General features: G+C 41.5%; 1 protein-coding gene across 7 annotated transcripts in view; it reads right to left on the bottom strand.

The window, feature by feature from the left end:
- Positions 1-22500, bottom strand: part of LOC106588837 (adhesion G protein-coupled receptor B2) — a 499757-nt gene that overhangs the window by 37848 nt on the left and 439409 nt on the right. For 3 of the 7 annotated variants that reach the window (XM_045709852.2, XM_045709861.2, XM_045709859.2), the window contains 4 exons: positions 21022-21093; positions 9767-9859; positions 1328-1367; positions 700-714 (listed from right to left, as the gene is read on the bottom strand). In XM_045709852.2, the coding sequence (XP_045565808.1) occupies positions 700-714; positions 1328-1367; positions 9767-9859; positions 21022-21093 (220 nt within the window). Of the gene's footprint in view, positions 1-699; positions 715-1327; positions 1368-6684; positions 7235-9766; positions 9860-21021; positions 21094-22500 lie in introns of those variants that run through there. The other 4 variants (XM_045709853.2, XM_045709855.2, XM_045709854.2 and 1 more) reach the window with 4 other exon arrangements.

Raw genomic sequence — 22500 nt, 5'->3', positions numbered from 1 at the left:
TCAGACTAACATGGCCTGATGTATATAGTCAGTACAACAGTTCACCTACCATATTTACCCAACATGCATATTCATGCTAAACATGGTCACAAAATCAGGCATACAACAGTCAGATTTGAGATGGTCACTCCATAGGCCATATTAAATTCATCAATCAAGTAAAGGTTTTTGAGTGAATACAGTCCGAAGTCATTCCGCCATGGGTCTCACCTTACAGGCAACACAGTCATGCTGAATTACATGCACACACTCACACCGTCAGCATTTAAGTCGTCACTTCTGGGCCACAATTAACGTGGGATCTGTTAGTGCATCTGTAAATAACTCAAAGTTTCATTCAGTTTCTGTATTCATGTTAATGAATGTTTTGCCCCCCCACACACACAACACATCCAAAAAGGATGAAATGCCTTGATGATGGCATGTTCTATAGAACAAAATACTGTTTTAAACTCTGACGCATTTCGTTATAGCCTTTGTCAGGGAGTACAATAACATTGTAGATGTTGTTCTATTGAACAAGGCCCATAATCAAACAGAAAAGTCCCAACAATGCATCCCTGCAGCGTTTACCATTCTACTTTGTTGTTAGAACATTTGCATGAAAGTTTGAGTTAGGAGTTTGATGTAGATCTCAAGTTAGGGTAGGGCCATTAGTGATTGACCGTTTTATTAGGGTCAGGTTGGTACCAGACTTACATGGGTGTCCTCTCTCTGCAAGGGTGGAGTGGGAAAGTAACCATGACTGGGTGTTAATTTACATCCACAGGGTACACATGTCTCACACACACACACACACACACACACACACACACACACACCCACACACACACACACACACACACACACACACACACACACACACACACGCACATATATACAAATAACCTCAAACACACACACAAGTTCTCGTATACGCACGCACGCAAGCACACTTCTCTATTCCAGTGATGGGGAACAATGTGTCTCTGAACATTGTGTCTGTCTCTGGAGAGAGAACGAGAGAGAGAGGAGAGAGGGGGGGGGATAGTGAGGGGAGAGAGATGGAGAGGGAAATAAGAGAGAAAGAGAGAGGGGTGAGAGAAGGGTAGAGAGATATATAGAGGACAGAGAGAGAGAGAGAGAGAGAGAGAGGAGATAAAGAGAGAGAGAGAGAGAGAGAGGAAAGAGAGAGACAGAGAGAGGGGAAAGAGAGAGAGAGGGGAAAGAGAGAGGGAGGGAGGGAGGGAGGGAGGAGAGAGAGAGAGAGGAGGGGAAAGAGAGAGAGAGAGGGGAAAGAGAGAGAGAGAGAGAGAGAGAGAGAGAGAGAGAGAGAGAGAGAACCTACCTGTTTGACACGCCAGGTCCACATCTTTTTCAAAGTCCGTCTGAGAGAGAGCATGGGGAGAAGATACACAGTTAGACAGCAGTGTGTGTGTGTGTGTGTTTGTATGTGTGTGTTTCCATGGTAGCTGCATGTGTGTAATAGATATAGCATGGCATTGGGGTAGCATTGGGAAACAGAAGGATGCAGACAATGAAACAGAAACAACAGATGAGATGAGAGGTGCTTTTGAAAGATGAACGTAACACACCCATAGACAGATCACAGTTTTTTAGGCTCACGAACGGCCCGCTCATTAGGCAGGATTAGGCTGACACCTGGGGCGACAGATTGACGAGGGCGGCCAAGTCGCACCTCCAAAAACAACACATAAAACCTCACATAATTCTGCCCAAAAACAATGACAATTTCACTCAACCAGTAGCATATGGATTTTTTGGGTGAGCGCAAATGCCGCACTGTGATAAGCAGTGCCAACTTTGTCAAAGGCAGGGGCGTAAACATATTTTGCATGTCCAATCCCTGCGCAACTCTCCAGGGTGCTGTTGGAGAGATACATCGCTGCGACGCTTCACCAACATTCCTTAAAAAAATCATCTAACATAAATCATGTAGCAGATACAGGATATGATAGAAAGAGTATTTGGCCTTTTCTTTAGCCTACATGCTGGAGATAAAATGGATGACAATGTAATGAGACGGACACTTACATCATGCAGGTTTCTCAAATCAAATAGCCTAACCTAAATGATGCTAACAAACAACATATCCTAAAAACAGGGCAGGATTTAAGTAAAATGGACAATATGGTATGGACAATCACAACTGTTGTCCAGGAGTTTCACCCCATTGTCAGGATCAGTGGTTTGTAGTTTGTATACGTACATTTTTGATAAGCTGATCCTAGCGAAAAAGAAAATACTTCTGCATTTCCCACTGTGTAAACACATTGCAAATAGGCTCATGATACCTCCTGATAAAGTTGGGTAGCTGATATTCAAAGCTTAAATAATCAAATTGAATTGTCACAGGAATCAGGACTAAAAAAGCCAATGCAACGGCCTGTTTTCCAAACGGTGGGCCTACCGCATGGATGGGCATTCATAAAATTCCATTGTGGTCCGACATGGTAGGCTACACTCCAGTAAGCATGAGCCAATGTCTTTTGGAAGTCTTTTTTTGGTACAGTCCGGACCAGACTTGATTTCCACATCCACGGATATTGGTATTTGCTCCGGTCGGGACAACATCTGAACCAATCGTAGACGTCTGTTTGGTTCAGATTTGGTACAATCCAGACCAGCCTTGATTTCAATGTCCACGGACATAGATTTTTGGTCCGGTCCAGACCAAATCTGAACCAATCATAGACGTCCAAGCCTTGATTTGGCCCAAACACAGACGTCTCTAAATGACTTATTTTCAACTTTCGTTCAGAACCAACAATATGCCTGATTTCAATATCCGGAAAATACTTAGAAAATACATATTTTAAACTTCTGGAAAATACATATTTTCAACCTCCAGAAAATAACTATTTTAAATTTTAATTCAGAACTGGAAATGAACCTGTTTTCAAAAATACATATTTTTCAGCATCTGGAAAAGATGCCAATTCAACGTCCAGGAAAATATGTATTTTAAACAAACAGAAAATACCTTTTCACCTTTTATTCAGAACTTAAATTGAACTTTAACATCTGGAAAACACGTCCTTTAGATGTCTTTTCAAAGTAATTTGGTTACTGGGACTATTCTAGTTTTGCGGGCAGCATTGTTTTGTCTTGCCTAGGGCGACAGAACAGTAAGAAAAGGCCCTGGTTAGGTTACACCTTTCTGATAGTGCTACAGATGATTTAAAGACAGAGATGTTAGGCTACACCAGGGATGGGAAACTCCAGTCCTCAGGGGCCTGATTGGTGTCACACTTTTGCCTCAGCCCCAGTTAACACACCTGATTCCAATAGTCAACTAATCATCAGTTTAGATTGTAATTACTTTAATCAGCTATGTTTGCTCGGTATGGGGAAAAAAGTGACACCTCCCCGGCCCCCAAGGACTGGAGTTGCCCAACCCTGGGCTACACCTTTCTAATGGGGCTACAGATGATTTTGAGACAAAGAGATGCAGACTAGAGGATGTGCCTCATCAAGCCCCGTATCGTCGAATCCCAAATGGCACCCTTTTCCCTACATAGTGCAATACTTTTGACTAGAGCCCTATGGATGTGCACCATCTAGGGAGTAGGGTGCCATTGGGGACGCATCCTACAGTATATCCCTTTCTACTAAGAAGTGTGTTTGTTATCAGAATGGCTGGTAGTGACAACAGATATCTGAGCTACTCCTATAATCTTTCTATCAGTATGTGTTTAGGAGAAGAATGAGGAAAGATAATGATTTTGCTTCAAAAGAATCAAGAAGGATGAACAGCTGATGAAAATTGAGGTCAGTGTTATTTTTTCAAGACTGCTGGTTCTAATATTGTTTTGTTTTCAAGTGAGTCAAGTGCATCCATCATTTACATGATCTTCAGCACATCATTTCAAGCACTTACTTTACCCAAATGGCCTAAAAAGTTTTAGACACCTTATTAGCTATGTTGCCAATTGTCTGTCTGCAATGGCCATCTCAAGTCACTGGTCTCTTTCAAGTTCTCTACCTTTCTCTCTTTAAACCAAACACCATCATCTTCCTCATGCCAGCGTTCTGCATTCATTGCCCTCAGCTTGTCTTTTGTAACCTCCACGAGAGAATTTCCCCTCAACTCGTTAGAACAAATTGCTTGGTGAAAAAAACAACACAAACATCAGCACACAAACAGATTGATTGGATTGAATGAGGGAAAGTTCCAGTGTGTCTTTCCAAAATGGCCTCCATTAAAACCTCCCCAACTTAATGTGGTCCCTCATTGCCATGCAGATCCAGGCCATTCTTCTGTCTCCTCTCTCCCCCCAGCACCGATCTGCCTAGAATCCTCTATGACGCTCACTCACAAAAGCCTTTGTATGGATATAAAGCTATTAGGCATTTTTGGCACGCCACAGAGAGAGACAGAGGGAGGGAGGGATAGAGAGACAGGCGAGGAAAAGGGAGGGGGGAGTGGGATATGGAGGGAGAGGGAAAGTAAAAGAGAGAGATGGGGGGTGAAGAGGGAGGGAGAGAGATGAAGGGAGGGGGAAAGGCAGTGAAAGGGGAAAGTGGAAGAGAAAGAGAGAGCATGAGAGGGGGAGAGAAATAAAGATAATTAAAGGGACAGAAAGAGAAACAGAACATTTGAAAGAGGTAGAGAATGAATGCAGGTCTCAAAGGAGAGGAAAGCTCTTAGCACGCAAATCACACTGCCTCACAAATGGCTTTCGCCTAAACAGACAAATGGGGATATAGACTCTCATCTCTCTCCCCCCTCTCTCTCTCACACCCACACACAGGCTGAGTATGTAAAGTGAATCAGGTTAACCATCAGCATCATTACTAAGTACTGTTTGTCCAGGCATTATTGTGGAGGACATTCACATTAGGCCTGGGTTCAGCCAACACTGGTAACCACTTAAGCACAAGAGAACTCCAATTTACGTATGGCTGAATTATTATTGGAATAAATGCAAGAACAAAACAACATTTGGATCCCAAAACTTCCTCTAAAAACACTTCCATCTAGATATAAAACAGCAGCATAAAACAACGTTGACTGGTAGAAGCTAAGACTATAACTCAGACATGTGGGGTCTACTGGGCCAGACGGAAGTTCAAGCTCCCTTCTGTAAAAACCTACTGGCACCAATCTACATACAGTGAGGGAAAAAAGTATTTGATCCCCTGCTGATTTTGTACGTTTGCCCACTGACAAAGAAATGATCAGTCTATAATTTTAATGGTAGGTTTATTTGAACGGTGAGAGACAGAATAACAACAAAAAAATCCAGAAGAACGCATGTCAAAAATGTTATAAATTGATTTGCATTTTAATGAGGGAAATAAGTATTTGACCCCTCTGCAAAACATGACTTAGTACTTGGTGGCAAAACCCTTGTTGGCAATCACAGAGGTCAGACATTTCTTGTAGTTGGCCACCAGGTTTGCACACATCTCAGGAGGTATTTTGTCCCACTCCTCTTTGCAGATCTTCTCCAAGTCATTAAGGTTTCGAGGCTGATGTTTGGCAACTTGAACCTTCAGCTCCCTCCACAGATTTTCTATGGGATTAAGGTCTGGAGCCTGGCTAGGCCACTCCAGGACCTTAATGTGCTTCTTCTTGAGCCACTCCTTTGTTGCCTTGGCCGTGAGTTTTGGGTCATTGTCATGCTGGAATACCCATCCACGACCCATTTTCAATACCCTGGCTGAGGGAAGGAGGTTCTCACCCAAGATTTGATGGCACATGACCCCGTCCATTGTCCCTTTGATGCAATAAAGTTGTTTTGTCCCCTTAGCAGAAAAACACCCCCCAAGCATAATGTTTCCACCTCCATGTTTGACGTTGGGGATGGTGTTCTTGGGGTCATAGGGAGCATTCCTCCTCCTCCAAACACGGCGAGTTGAGTTGATGCCAAAGCGCTCCATTTTGGTCTCATCTGACCACAACACTTTCACCCAGTTGTCCTCTGAATCATTCATGTGCATTCTTGAGCAGGGGGACCTTGCCGGTGATGCAGGATTTCAGTCCTTCACGGCGTAGTGTGTTACCAATTGTTTTCTTGGTGACTATGGTCCCAGCTGCCTTGAGATCATTGACAAATCCTCCCGTGTAGTTCTGGGCTGATTCCTCACCATTCTCATGATCATTGCAAGTCCACGAGGTGAGATCTTGCATGGAGCCCCAGGCCTACGGAGATTGACAGTTCTTTTGTGTTTCTTCCATTTGCGAATAATCACACCAACTGTTGTCACCTTCTCACCAAGCTGCTTGGCAATGGTCTTGTAGCCCATTCCAGCCTTGTGTAGGTCTACAATCTTGTCCCTGACATCCTTGGAGAGCTCTTTGGTCTTGGCCATGGTGGAGAGTTTGGAATCTGATTGATTGATTGCTTCTGTGGACAGATGTCTTTTATACAGGTAACAAGCTGAGATTAGGAGCACTCCCTTTAAGAGTGTGCTCCTAATCTCAGCTCGTTACCTGTATAAAAGACACCTGGGAGCCAGAAATCTTTCTGATTGAGAGGGGTTCAAATACGTATTTCCCTCATTAAAATGCAAATCAATTCATAACATTTTTGACATGCGTTTTTCTGGATTTTTTGTTGTTGTTATTCTGTCTCTCACTGTTCAAATAAACCTACCATTAAAATTATAGACTGATCATTTCTTTGTCAGTGGGCAAACGTACAAAATCAGCAGGGGATCAAATACTTTTTTCTCTCACTGTACTAATATACTGCAGCCCAGTGATTTCCAAACCTTTTCCCCAATGGACCATAAAACAACATTAGTTGTTTTTGCAGGCTAATAACATTTTTATTAAATAAATTGAAAGCCATTTCCTTGACCACAAGCGGTATATCCACAATTTGGGAACCATTGTTGGAAACCCCGTGGCTAATGTACCAGATGTTCTATATGGCTACACACAGCATTGACTACTTTAGGACATAGTGTCTATCTACTGTGGTTGACATACTGATTTGCTGTTGGGGTACTGGTTGTGGTTATGTCCATGGTTGTGGTTGTAAGCTTGGTTATGGGCATGGTTGAGGGTGTGGTTCATGTGCTCATGGTTCATGTGGTTGTTGTGGGGCAGGCTGTGGTAACAGCCTTGTTGGCAGCCGTGTTGACAGCCCTGGTGAGGGTGGAATGGTGGCAGGCATGGTGACTGTTGTTGGCATGACGATGACGGGCAGGGAGAAGCTCCAGTGCCAGTGCTGTAGTGCAGAGAGCCACACTGCTGCCCGTAGTAGGACATGTTCTGACACTTCTGATGCAGGGATGGTGGGAGAGATGGATGGAGAGATGTGAGAGGAGGAGAGATGAGAGTGGGGGATTGGAGGGGAGGACACAATTCAGATGGATTAGAAACATTCATAAGAAGAGATTATAAGTGATATGTGGGGAAGAAGAAATGATGAAGAGAATAAGAAAGAGAAGGAAAAAGACAAGGTAAAAAACAGGTTGAACATGCAAGAGAGAGGATGAACATGTAAGAGAGAAGTTGAACATTGAAGAGAGAGGATGAACATGTAAGAGAGAAGTTGAACATTGAAGAGAGAGGATGAACATGTAAGTGAGAATAGAGGGGGAGAATGGGAGGGACCATTCTCAAACGTTCAAACGAACTACCAGAATGGTTGAATGGGGATACTCTAGTCTGAAGACTGATCATCTCAATATGTCCACCTATCCTCTCAATATGTCCTCCTATCCTCTCAATATGTCCTCCTATCCTCTCAATATGTCCTCCTATCCTCTCAATTTGTCCTCCTATCCTCTCAATATGTCCACCTATCCTCTCAATATGTTCTCCTATCCTCTCAATATGTTCTCCTATCCTCTAAATTTGTCCTTCTATCCTCTCAAGATGTCCTCCTATACTCCCAATATGTTCTCCTATCCTCTCAATATGTCCTCCTATACTCTCAAGATGTCCTCCTATACTCCCAATATGTTCTCCTATCCTCTCAATTTGTCCTCCTATCCTCTCAATATGTCCTCCTATCCTCTCAATTTGTCCTCCTATCCTCTCAATATGTCCTCCTATCCTCTCAATTTGTCCTCCTATCCTCTCAATATGTCCTCCTATCCTCTCAATTTGTTCTCCTATCCTCTCAATATGTCCTCCTATCCTCTCAATATGTTCTCCTGTCCTCTCAACATGTCCTCCTATCCTCTCAATATGTTCTCCTGTCCTCTCAACATGTCCTCCTATCCTCTGAAGATGTCCTCCTATCCTCTCAAGATGTCCTCCTATCCTCTCATGTTAGTTTATGGTAACATTACTTGAAATCTTAAATCATAAGGCCTTCTTAATACTGTTATGGCTGTTATGTCATGTCATGTTTATAACAGGCTTATGAAGGCTTTATGACACAGGGTTTCAGTAAAGTTTGCCCTTTTCATTGAGTCGCCTTGAGCCTTTTACTATGAGGGATTAATTCAGGATTATACCATTTGGAAAATTACTGTTGGAAACACTCTGGATTTACAAATTGATTTGATATGACTGCTTTTAGCACAGCGCTCCGTGTTAACTTTGGCAGGAGTAGGTTTCCTCATAAATACCTGAACATGTGACATCACTAGGAACAACCCTGGGCCATACAGTTTTCCAGGTCAGTGATTTGAGGCAAGGAAAAACTCTGAACCTGACAGCTTTGAAGAACAAATTCACGACAAGGACATTCCAATAATAAAAAAAAGTGTTTTGGTCATTTGCAGTAAATCATCAGCCTCCTAACATTCCTAGCGGTCCATTCAAGAGACCAAAATATTACAGTAAATGACTGTGATAAATACAACTAAAGGGGAAGGAGTGGTCAGCGTTGGAACCTTCGTAACTAATACAAATGACAGAACGTTGTGACCTGGTCGACATTGGGAAGCACTTCATGTCTTTATGATTTACAAGACTATTAACACGATTTTGGACAAAGTAACCTTCCGTGTAACTTTACACCCTGCGCATAATGATAAGGACCTTTCTTATAGGCTAAATAAACCTGCCGCAGTCACCGCCGAGTGAATAAAAATGTGAAAAAAATATGAAAATAACTGACTACAGGTGTGCTGAGAAAATATCTTTAGGAGGGACTGGAAATAGACCATCAATATTGGCTAGGATATTTGTCCCTTTTTAAACCACTTTTTCTCCCCAATTGGTAGTTAGTCTTCTCCCATCGCTGCAACTCCCGTACGTATGGGAGAGGCGAAGGTCGAGAGCCGTGCGTCCTCCGAAACACAACCCAGCCAAGCTGCTCTGCTTCTTGACACACTGCTCACTTAACCCGGAAGCCAGACGCATCAATGAGTCAGCGTGCAAGAACCCGGCCCGCCACAAGGAGTCGCTAGAGCACAATGGGACAAGGACATTCCAGCCGGCCAAACCCTCCCCTAACCCGGACAATTGTGCGCCGCATCATGGGTCTCCCGGTCGACACAGCCTGGGATCGAACCTGTAGTGATGCCTCTAGCACTGCAAAGCAGTGGCTTAGACCGCTGCACCACTCGCGAGGCCCTGGGATGTTAGTCCTAATCCGAAATCGACAACTCTCAAATCCTCTCAAAACCCCACAAGTGCATTGGGTGTAGGGTCTAGTGATCGATTTGGGATTGGGATTGGGATTATAAACAGCGAAGGGCTGTACTTGGAGAAAAAGAACAAGGCAGTTTTAGGACCAACATGATGTGGTTACGTAGCCTGGTCCCAGAAGTTGGCAAGACAGCACAAACAGATCAGGGGCCAGACTAGTAGTGGTTATGGGTCTAATATGGGATGAAATGGAATGTTATTCACCATGATCTGCACCTGTCCATTCTTGCATGAGTCCGGTGAGTTCTCGCTGTCATCTTTACATCCCCCCATCCGACAGCGCACTGCGTCCTGGACCTTGAAGAGAGGGATAAAGAGCGAAGGAAGGAAGGAGAAGAGGAGGGATAACGGGAGGAAAGGAGCAAATTGAAGGTCTTTATTGGTTAAGTTCACAACATTAAGACTACCATAGACACTATGTTCATGTATACAGTACTTGGGTTTTAACCTACACTCTTAGAAAAAAGGGTTCATTGGGGTTCTTTATAGAACCTTTTGGTTCTTTGGACAAGAGTAAAGAATCCATTACTATAAAAGGTTCTATATATATATATATATATATACCCAGTGAAGGCAAAGAACCTTGAGGGTTTTATCAATACCCCATAATGTAATGGGGATTTTAGAAAACAACAGCTAACAAAAGCTAACCCAGTCACATCAAACTGTGAAATGTCAGCTAACATTCCCTTTTCATTTGTTTCAGCTGATTTGCATTGACATTTATTCCAATGAAATGATGCTCCATTATGATATCACCTGGTCAGAAAAATGGCTAGCTGACATCTGACCCCGTTAACTCAATATGGCAGGGGGAAGATCGAATTCATATGTTGCAGAGGTCTGAGTGGCAAACAGCAAGTTTCCATCAAACCTGTGTTGTTGCAAACTTAATACTAGCTAGAAGCAATATTAATAACAATATTAACATAAAAGCATACACTCTTAGGGAGTGTTCGTAAATTCAATCTGGAATGCCAGAGTGCGCTCAGTAAATTCAGAGCATTGTCAGATTGTCCATTAGTAAATTCAGAGAGTTTCGCTCTCGGAGCATTCAGAGAGCACACTGGACGCTCTAGCCGAGGAGTAATATTGATCCGAGCGTTCTGACCTCACAACGGCAGTCAAGCACCCAAGCTAACTGGCTAAAGTTGGCTAGCTTGCTAGCTACCTCCAAACGCAAATGAGAGAACACCTCATTCGGACCATTTTACTCGCCCTAGCAGAGCTGGTTAGGCTGTTTTCATGTTGTCTAAAGCGTTGGTGACTGTAACTGTGCTGACACGTGTTCGTAAATTCCTCACTTATTCTGCGCTCTGGCACACTCAGACGAGAGTTTTTTGCTGCTCACTTTTGATTGCTGCTAACACAAGCAGTTAGGAAAGCTAAGGATAGCTTTTTCAAACAGAAATTTGCATCCTGTAGTACAAACTCAAAAAAGTTCTGGAACACTGTAAAGTCCATGGAGAAAAAGAGCATCTCCTCCCAGCTGCCCACTGCACTGAGGCTAGGAAACGCTGTCACTACCGATAAATCCACAATAATTGAGAATTTCAATAAGCATTTTTCTACGGCTGGCCATGCTTTCCACCTGGCTACCCTGGTCAACAGCCCTGCGCTCCCCACAGCAACTCGCCCAAACCTCCCCCACTTCTCCTTCACCCAAATCCAGATAGCTGATGTTCTGAAAGAGCTGCAAAATCTGGACCCCTACAAATTAGCTAGGCTAGACAATCTGGACCCTCTCTTTCTAAAATTATCTGCCAAAATTGTTGCAACCCCTATTACTAGCCTGTTCAACCTCTCTTTCGTATCATCTGAGATTCCCATAGATTGGAAAGCTGCCGCGGTCATCCCCCTCTTCAAAGGGGGAGACACTCTAGACCCAAACTGCTACAGACCTATATCTATTCTACCCTGCCTTTCTAAGGTCTTTGAAAGCCAAGTTAACAAACAGATTACCGACCATTTCGAATCTCACCGTACCTTCTCCGCTATGCAATCTGGTTTCAGAGCTGGTCATGGGTGCACCTGAGCCACGCTCAAGGTCCTAAACGATATCATAACCGCCATCGATAAGAGACGTTACTGTGCAGCTAAGGATTTCGACTCTGTCAATCACAACATTCTTATTGGCAGACTCAACAGCCTTGGTTCTGACTTAGAATATGTGGAAAACTACAAATACCTAGGTGTCTGGTTGGACTGTAAACTCTCCTTCCAGACTCACATTACACATCTCCAATCAAAAATTAAATCTAGAATCGGCTTCCTATTTCACAACAAAGCCTCCTTCACTCATGCTGCCAATCATACCCTCATAAAACTGACCATCCTACCAATCCTCGAGTTCGGCGATGTCATTTACAAAATAGCCTCCAACACTCTACTCAACAAATTGGATGTTGTCTATCAGAGTGCCATCCGTTTTGTCACCAAAGCCCCATATACTACCCACCACTACGACCTGTATGCTTTTGTTGGCTGGCCCTCGCTTCATACTCGTCGCCAAACCCACTGGCTCCAGGTCATCTACAAGTCTCTGCTAGGTAAAGCCCCGCCTTATCTCAGCTCACTGGTCACCATAGCAGCACCCAGCCGTAGCACGCGCTCCAGCAGGTATATCTCACTGGTCACCCCCAAAGCCAATTCTTCCTTTGGCTGCCTCTCCTTCCAGTTCTCTGCTGCCAATGACTGAAACGAACTGCAAAAATCTCTGAAGCTGGAGATTCTTACCGCCCTCACTAGCTTTAAGCACCAGCAGTCAGAGCAGCTCACAGAGCACTGCACCTGTACATAGCTCATCTGTAAATAGCCCATCCAATCTACCTCATTCCCATACTGTATTAATTAATTAATTTATCTTGCTCCTTTACACCCCAGTATCTCAACTTGCACATTCATCTTCTGCACATCCTACCATTCCAGTGTTTAATTGCTATATTGTAATTACTTTGCTACCATGGCCTATTTATAGCCTTACCTCTCTTATCCTACCTCACTTGCACATGCTGTATATAGATTTTTCTACTGTATTATTAATTGTAAGTTTGTTTATTCCATGTGTAACTCTGTGTTGTTGTGTGTGTCGAACTGCTTTGCTTTATCTCGGCCAGGTTGCAGTTGCAAATGACAACTTGTTCTCAACTAGCCTACCTGGTTAAATAAAGGTGAAATAAAAAATAAATAAAACTGCATGTAAGTTGTTCTTCAACATCATAATAATTATATGTCTGCATAGCATTTGGTGTTCATTTTTGCAGATTAATTCATACTTATTTCCAAAGATTAACTTGTGTTTTTGGTTCTTTTTTATTTTTCTCTGGAACCAGTGAGGAAACAACCCAAACTGTACTGGTGGTAGGTAGCCCGGTGGTGAAGGAGTTGGACCTGTGGCAGGAATTGGACCTGTGGCTGAAAGTTTGCTGGTTTGAATCCCGGGCTGGGTGCAGGAAGAAAATGGGTGGAATTGATCTGACAACTGGAGGACTGCTGGGTTCACATCCTCAAAACATTCCCCTACCGTTGGGCCCTTGAGCAAGGCCCTTAACCCCACAACATGCTCTCCATCCAGGGGTGCTGCACTGCAGATTGAACCTGTGCTTGTCTTAACTGCATGTGTGAAGTTTGGGGTTGTTGAGAATGGAACAGAAGCCACATTTTCGTTGTTTGCTGTAACTAATGGACAAAGTTGTACTGTATTGTAAAGAAGTCAGCCAGAGTTGACATGGGCCATCATTCAAACAAAGAGATGCCTCCCTGGCCACCGGTGCATATTTCCAAACTATGTTAGCATATACAGTAATGACAATAAATTCTAAAAACTATGCTGGGCTTGTTTTGTCCATTATTTAATTGTTTATTAAATTCTATTCTTAGCAAAAAATATTACTATTTAATAGTGGTAGCCATAATTCATAAATGGCACCATACAGGGTTCTATATGGAACCATTTTGATTCAGTGAAGAAGAACCTCTATGGTTCTGATCAAAGAACCCTAAAAAAGGGTCTTATGTTGAACATTTAGGGGTTCCATACTGTATATGAAGCAAGCGATATAACCCTTATGGTTCTTTAAGGAACCTTTCTTTCTAAGAGTGTAGCTACAAACAAATATATTACCTTGCTAATGCTAATGTTTGATCATCTATATTGGGTTTTATTATGGATTTTAATATGTTATACCATGGCATTGTTGAACACTCATTTCTGATTGACTTGAAGGGAATTCTAGAGAATGTTTTATTTTCCTATAGTGCAGGGTATATCAGCATGGTAGAATTCAATGGCTATACTTAATTCTTACATGTTCTATGTTTGAGCTGCTTTTGAAAGAAAAAGTTGAATTGAACAAATTATTGACATTGTTGAATTAGATTTTCATAACAGCAAGCCAGGACTGCAACAAGCTCTCACAGTTTCATGTCAGAATTAGACGTTCATCCATGTTTCTCAAACATAACATTTTGAAGTTGTTCCAAAAGTAACATTTTGAAGTGTATGGTTACTTCTCTGTATCATTCCATGGTTACGTTTTATCTCCAAGGTATACGGTTAGGTATTAACCCCCGAATGATTAAGGTTAGGGTTAAGGTTTGGGACAGACTTAAAACCCAAATATCAAAAACAACTTCCTATCATGGGATTCGAAAATTCAACCTTTGGAACCAGAGGCTTACGCCCGTCTGCCATCCCTGTCCACAATGCCCTAGCAAAATCAAAGCCTACTTGAAGGTAACAGCGCTCCCTGTTGTCCCTAGTGGCCATTTTCCACGTCATCTCCTGACATCCTCAGACACGGATGGACATCGAATACTGACTTGTATCATGCCTGAGGACTGATGGTTTGGTTAGCTAAACTTGCAAGTCTGTTTGTTTGGTTACCAAGTCAACTACTCTATCTAGTAAACCTCCTTGCTACTTCAGTGGATGTTGAACACATTTCTACTAGTAAATGAACACATTTCTACTAGCAAATGAACACATTTCTATCAGTAAATGTGTTCAATCTGACCATGATATAAAAGAGATAATCAACTCTGGGCTCTATGCGATAGCAGAGTGGAACTGATCTTCCACGGAGTTTGATTATTTTCCAAAGAACGCATAGCCCCTTGTTGATTATCCCTCGAAAGCAGAATAGTTTATTACACTTCATCAACATGTATTGCATCATTATTGGCTTTTAATAAGAGTTAAAAATCTCAGTTTCTTAAATGTGTTTGTTAGCTTTTAATACTACTGTACTAATACTATTTAAAAAACACTATTTGAAAACATCCAAAAGAAAAAGAAAGCAAGAGAATAGAAATAAAGACAGAGACTGAGAAAGTGAGAGAGAGAACTGAAGAACAAAGAGCAGTACTGTAAAGTACTTAAATAAAAAAACGTTAAAGTACCAGTTAAAACGTTTTTTGGGGGTATGTGTACTTTACTGTGTTATTTATATTTTTGACTACTTTTACTTTTACTTCACTACATTCCTAAAAAAAATAATGTACTTTTTACTACATACATTTTCCCTGAGACTCAAAAGTACTCGTCACATTTTGAATGCTTAGCAGGACAGGAAAATGGTCCAATTCACACACTCAAGAGAACATCCCTGGTCATTCCTACTGCCTCTGATCTGGTGGACTCACTAAAAACAAATGCTTTGTTTGTAAATTATATCTGAGTGTTAGAGCATGACACTGGCAATCCGCAAATAATAAAAAGTAAAAAAAAACAATTGTGCAGTTTGGTTTGCTTAATATAAGTAATTTGAAATTATACTTTTACTTTTACCTTGATACTTAAGTATATTTTTTCAATTACATGTACTTCTGATGCTTAAGTATATTTAAAACCAAATATTCTTAGACTTTTACTCAAGCGGTATTTTACCGGGTGACTTTCACTTTTACTTGAGCCATTTTCTATTAAGGTATCTTTATTTTACTCAAGTATGACAAATGGGTACCAAAAGTACACAGTTGTTGAATCTAGATAGGCAGCCAGTCTACTGAGGGTTCCGTTAGGAGGATAATACTATTAAAACAAAGATAACTGGTGGTAACTGACGCCAGAGACACAGCGTTCAGAGATATAGCATATTGTTTGCTATTCTCTGATACTTTCGTTAGGTAAGCTAAAGCTGGGTGGTGGGTACACACTATGACATTTACACCCACATTACCTTTGGCATCATAAGTCACTTGAGAGAGAGAGCTAATACCAAGGCTTTCACATTCAGGCCTGCCCCGAGCGATAAAATACACCTGATGGAACAGCAACGACTGTGAAGACACACCAATACAGGCACAGACACATGCATACACACACACGATAACATACGCCCTATACACACATGTACACATGGATTTTGTGTTGTAGATATGTGGTAATAGAGTAGTGGCAGGAAGGCAAACACTTAATGTGTTGTGAAATCTGTTAGGAATTAATTGTAATGTTTTTTAAATTGTATAACTGCCTTAATTTTGCTGGACACCAGGAGGAGTACTGGGGATTCATAATAAATACAAACACATTCAACTGTGAACTGTTGAATTTTGGGCATAATGTGCATTGGGGACAATGATAATAAAGTAAAAAAATAAGATACTTGAACCAGTGCTTGACTTGGAGTGAAATAGGTGCAGGACTCATTTTGAGTGCTGGTACTGTTTATATGTACACTACATAACCAATCATCGAACATCTCACACCAAAATCATTGGCATTAATATGGAGTTGGTATATATAAAAGCCTCCACTCTGGGAAGGCTTTCCACTAGATGTTGGAACATTGCTGCAGGGACTTGGTTCCATTCAGCCACAAGAGCATTAGTGATGTCTCTCTCTCTCTCTCTCTCTCTCTCTCTCTCTATTCAATCAATTCAAGGTGCTTTATTGGCATGGGAAACATATGTTAACATTGCCAAAGAAAGTGAAGTAGATACTATACAAATGTGAAATAAACAATAACAATGAACAGAAAACATTACACTCACAGAAGTTCCAAAATAATTAAGACACTACAAATATCATATTATTTATTAATTACAGTGTTGTAACGATGTGCAAATAGTATAATACATAAATATGGGTTGTATTTACAATGATGTTTGTTTTTTACTGGTTGCTCTTTTCTTGTGGCAACAGGTCACACATCTTGCTGCTGTGATTGCACACTGTGGTATTTCACCTAATATATATGGGAGTTTATCAAAATCGGGTTTGTTTTCAAATTATTTGTGGATCTGTGTAATCTGAGGGAAATATGTGTATCTAATATGGTTATACATTTGGCAGGAGGTTAGGAAGTGCAGCTCAGTTTCCACCTCATTCTGTGGGCAGTGTGCACATCTTGAGAGCCAGGTCTGCCTATGGCAACCTTTCTCAATAGCAAGGCTATGCTCACTGAGTCTGTACATAGTCAAAGCTTTCCTTAAGTTTGGGTCAGTCTTAAGTATCGGCCTACTTAAGTATCCGCCTAACTCTTCTCTGCATGCATTATTTGGTGTTTTATGTTGTACAGTACACGGAGGATATTTTTGCAGAATTCTGCATGCAGAGTCTCAATTTGGTGTTTGTCCCATTTTGTGAATTCTTGGTTGGAGAGCAGACCCAGACCTCACAACCATAAAGGGCAATGGGTTCTATGACTGATTCAAGTATTTTTAGCCAGATCCTAATTGGTATGTCAAACTTTATGTTCCTTTTGATGGCATAGAATGTCCTTCTTGCCTTGTCTCTCAGATCGTTCACAGCTTTGTGGAAGTTACCTGTGGCGCTGATGTTTAGGCCAAGGTATGTATCATTTTTTGTGTGCTCTAGGGCAACGGTGTCTAGATGGAATTTGTATTTGTGGTCCTGGCGACTGGACCTTTTTTGGAACACCATAATTTTGGTCTTACTGAGATTTACTGTCAGGGCCCAGGTCTGGCAGAATCTGTGTGGAAGATCTAGGTGCTATTGTAGGCCCTCCTTGGTTGGTGACTGAAGGACCACATCATCAGCAAACAGTAGACATTTGACTTCAGATTCTGGTAGGGTGAGGCCGGGTGCTGTAGACTTTTCTAGTTCCCTCGCCAATTCGTTGATATATATGTTGAAGAGGGTGGGGCTGTGGAAAGGGTGGGGCTGTGCCCTGTGGAAAGAAATGTGTGTGTTTTTTGCCTATTTTAAACGCACACTTGTTGTTTGTGTACATGGATTTTATAATGTTGGTTGTTTTTCCCCAACACCACTTTCCATCAATTTATATAGCAGACCCTCATGCCAAATTGAGTCGAAGGCATTTTTGAAATCTACAAAGCATGAGAAGACTTTGCCTTTGTTTTGGCTTGCTTGTTTGTCTATTAAGGTGTGCAGGGTGAATACGTGGTCTGTCGTACGGTAATTTGGTAAATAGACAATTTGACATTTTCTCAGTACATTGTTTTCACTGAGGAAATGTATGAGTCTGCTGTTAATGATAATGCAGAGGATTCTCCCAAGGTTGCTGTTGACACATATCTCATGGTAGTTATTGGGGTCAAATTTGTCTCCACTTTTGTGTATTGGGGTGATCAGTACTTGGTTCCAAATATTGGGGAAGATGCCAGAGCTAAGGATGATGTTAAAGAGTTTTAGTATAGCCAATTGGAATTTGTTGTCTGTATATTTTATCATTTCTTTGAGGATACCATCAACACAACAGGCCTTTTTGTGTTGGAGAGTTTGTATTTTGTCCTGTAGTTCATTCGATGTAATTGGAGAATCCAGTGGGTTCTGGTAGTCTTTAATAGTTGATTCTAAGATTTGTATTTGATCATGTATTTGTTTTTGCTGTTTGTTCTTTGTCATAGAGCCAAAAAGATTGGAGAAGTGGTTTACCCATACATCTCCATTTGGATAGATAATTCTTTGTGTTGTTGTTTGTTTAGTGTTTTCCAATTTTCCGGAAGTGGTTAGAGTCTATGGTTAGAGTCTATGGATTCTTCAATTACATTGATGTGCTGTTCCTTCTTTTTCCGTAGTGTATTTCTGTATTGTTTTAGTGTTCACCATAGTGAAGGCATAGTCTCAGGTTTTCTGGGTCTCCATGTTTTTGGTTGGACAGGTTTCTCAATTTCTTTCTTAGGTTTTTGCATTCTTCATCAAACCATTTGTCATTGTTGTCCATTTTCTTCGGTTTTCTGTTTTAAATTTTTAGATTAGATAGGAAAGTTGAGAGGTCAAATATACTGTTAACATTTACACCTTCACTTTTATAGTGGAACTTTTTGTCGAGAAAGTTGTCTAGAAGGGATGGAATTTGTTGTTGCCTAATTGTTTTTTTGGTAGGTTTCCACACTACATTCCTTCCCTCTATATAATTTCTTAATATTACTCAGTTCCTTTGGATTTGATGCCTCACGATTGAGTATTGCTCTGTTCAAGTAGACTGTGATTTTGCTGTGGTCTGACAGGAGTGTCAGTGGGTTGACTGTGAACACTCTGAGAGACTCTGGGTTGAGGTCAGTGATAAAGTAGTCTACAGTACTACTGCTAAGAGATGAGCTATAGGTGTACCTACCATAGGAGTCCCCTCGAAGCCTACCATTGACTATGTACATACCCAGCGTGTGACAGAGCTGCAGGAGTTGTAACCCGTTTTTGTTGGATATGTTGTCATAGTTGTGCCTAGTGGGGCATATGGGGGAGGGAATGCTCTCACCTCCAGGCAGGTGTTTGTCCCCCTGTGTGCTGAGGGTGTCATGTTCTTGTCCGGTTCTGGCATTTAGGTCGCCACAGACTAGTACATGTCCCTGGGCCTGGAAATGATTGAATTCCCCCTCCAGGATGGAGAAGATGTCTTCATTAAAGTATGGGGATTCTGGTGGGGGGATATAGGTAGCACACAGGAGGACATTTTATCTCTATCTATCTTCAACTAGCTTTCTCTTTCTCTCTCCACCCTCACTAAGTTAACTCTGATTCCCTGCTGGGTACTTTGGCACGCTAATGGCTAGGTCATTCTCATTTCACAGTCAAATGGGTTTCCTTTGGGTCTATAATGTACTCCCTCCCTCCCCCATGTTCACCCTCTCCCCCTTTGTGTTCTTCATTATCCCTGTCTCCTTCTCTCTCCCTCTATTTTCTCTGTCACCTCTCCCTCCCTATTTTTGTCCCACTCCCCCTCCTCTCTGCTATAGTCATTATTTTCATACATACACCCATGTTCCTTACCTCTCTCCTCATTTTCTCCATCCATCCATCTCTCTCCCTCCTCTCTCTGTGTTCATCACGGCTTCTATATATACATCTATGTTTTCTCACTCCCTCCCTCCCCCCTCTCTCACTATGCTAATCACATTTTCTATACATCTGTGTTCTCTCACTCCCTATTGGATAAATAACATTTTCCACAGATGTCTGCATGCTCTCTTTACCACTCTCTTTTCCCTCCCTCCCTTCCTTGCTCTCATACACACATTGTTGCTCTGCAACACACCCTCTCTATAGATCCATCAACTCTGTTCACTCAAGCGCCGTCTTCTTCTATTCCAACCCTCTGCCTATCTGTTACTCTCCGCAACATCTTTAGACTGTCTGTCATCCCACTCTCCTCTCCTTCTCTCCACATCTCTACAATCCAGAGGCAGCATACTCTCCTTACCCGTTGTGCTGCAGCTATTAGGGATTAGGTTCAGTCTCTGGCAGAGATTTTCATATTTACTAAAATAATTCCCGGATTTAGTTGACTAATCCTACGCTTTTGTGATATTGATTTAACATATATGGCTTAGCGCTTCTGGCATTTAATATTATGTTTTAAACTACTGTATCAGTTTATCCAATAACCTATTTAACTATGTATATCGTAGCTGGAGGAGAGGCTAGGAGATGCTGCGTAGGCACGGAATGAATCAAACCCCAATGCATTGTGGGTAGTTGGGTATTTGGGCATACTAGGGGGTCATTTGAGATTGTGTGTGTATACGTGTGTGTGTACGTGTGTGTGTATCTGTGTGTGTGCTTTCGGGCACGTGTGTGTGTGTGCATGCATGTGTGTGTGTGTGTGGTAGATGGGTATTTGGTCTCACTAGGGGCCCTGTGTGGGTCTGTGGTGAATGGGCATTGAGGGCATTAGAATGGGGACTTATCATCTTACTTCATACAGTGTCTTACTAATCTCTTTATAGGGGCCCTGCATCATCTGGACAATGCTGTATTATATATATGCTGGAGCTGTTGGCATATTCACAAGAGTAATCCTTCCCATGTCTGAGCTGATTCTCTGTCTAGCTAGCTAGCTAGTACTGTACACTTCAGTAGGAGAAAGTCAACATACAGTAAACACACAGACAGGCACACACACACACACACACACACACACACACACACACACACACACACACACACACACACACACACACACACACACACACACACACACACACACACACACACACACACACACACACACACACACACACACACACACACTAACCTCGCGGCGCATGACACAGTGCACAGTAATGATGACAAAGCCCTGGACAGAGTCAAAGACAGCAAACAGGACCTGAAAAAGAGCAGAACAGAAGTCAGTTAGCATATACAGTAGATAGAGAGAGAGAGAGAGAAAAAGTGAGACAGAGAGAGAAAGACAAACAGAGAGCGAAAGAGAGAGAGATAAAGAGAGCGAGAGAGAGAAAGAGAGAGAGAGAGAGATAGAAAGAAAGAGAGATAAAGAGATAAAGAAAGAGAGAGAGATAAAGAGAGAGAGATGAAGAGAGAGAGAAAGAGAGAGAGCGAGATAGAGAGAGAGAGAGAAATAAAGAGAGAGAGAGAGAGAAAGAGATTTTGGGAATTTGGGAAAGTTATTTTGATAATCTATCCAAAAACATCCCACAAAAAGACTTACAACATAAGCATTTAGAAATCAAGAAAAATGTAACAACCTTGATGTAACATCAGTCATTAAAAACAACCAAAATCCATTAGATTACCAATAACCCCTCAAGAACTAAATGAAAGGCTCAAATCTGTAAAATCAAAGAAGGCTTGTGGCCTAGATAACATCAGAAATGAAATGCTGAAAAACAGCACACCTGAGTTGCAAAATGCTGTGCTTAAATTGTTCAACATGTTATTAACTTCTGGCTGCTTCCCTGATGTCAAAAGTGGAGACAAATCAGACCCCAATAATTACAGGGAATTTGCGTAAACAGCAACTTGGGAAAGGTTTTCTGTAGCATTTTGAATTCAAGAATTCAAACCTTTCTTCAAGAAAAAAATGCAAAGTAAATGTCAAATTGGCTTTCTCCCCAACCATCGCACTACTGATCATATATACACCTTACACATACTAATTAATAAACATGACCATCAAAAAAATATGGCAAATCTTTGCTTGCTTTATTGACTTTAAAAAATAATTTGATTCTATTTGGCACGAAGGGCAATTCAACAAAATTCTCCAAAGTGGGCTTGGTGGTAAGGTGTATGACTTAATAAAATGTATGTACACAGAAAACAAGTGTGCAATAAAAATCAAAACCAAAGAACATAATTATTTTCACAACGTCGAGGTGTGAGACAAGACTACAGTTTGAGTCCAAATCTTTTCAACATTTATATCAATGAATTAGCAGGCATGTTGGACCATTCTCCAGCCCCAGGGCTCACACTATTTGACACAGAGGTACGAACCAAAGAAGGTCTTCAACAAAACCTTAACATTCTAGAGCAATATTGCCAAAATTGGGCCTTGGCAGTAAATATATATATTTTTTAAATCATGATTTTCCCCCCAAAAACAGATGTCAGAAACACAAATATAAATTCACCCCGAACAACACCATAATTGAACACACAAAAAATGACTCATACCTTGGTCTGATGATATGTGCGTCGGGAAACTTTAATATGGCAGTGAATGCACTCAAAGAAAAAGTCCGCAGAGCATTGTTTGCAATAAAAATGAAAT

This window comes from Salmo salar, chromosome 27, assembly GCF_965601325.2.
Source record: "Salmo salar chromosome 27, fSalSal1, whole genome shotgun sequence".
NCBI classification, from domain to species: domain Eukaryota; kingdom Metazoa; phylum Chordata; class Actinopteri; order Salmoniformes; family Salmonidae; genus Salmo; species Salmo salar.
This window is presented reverse-complemented; position numbering and strand designations above follow the sequence as displayed.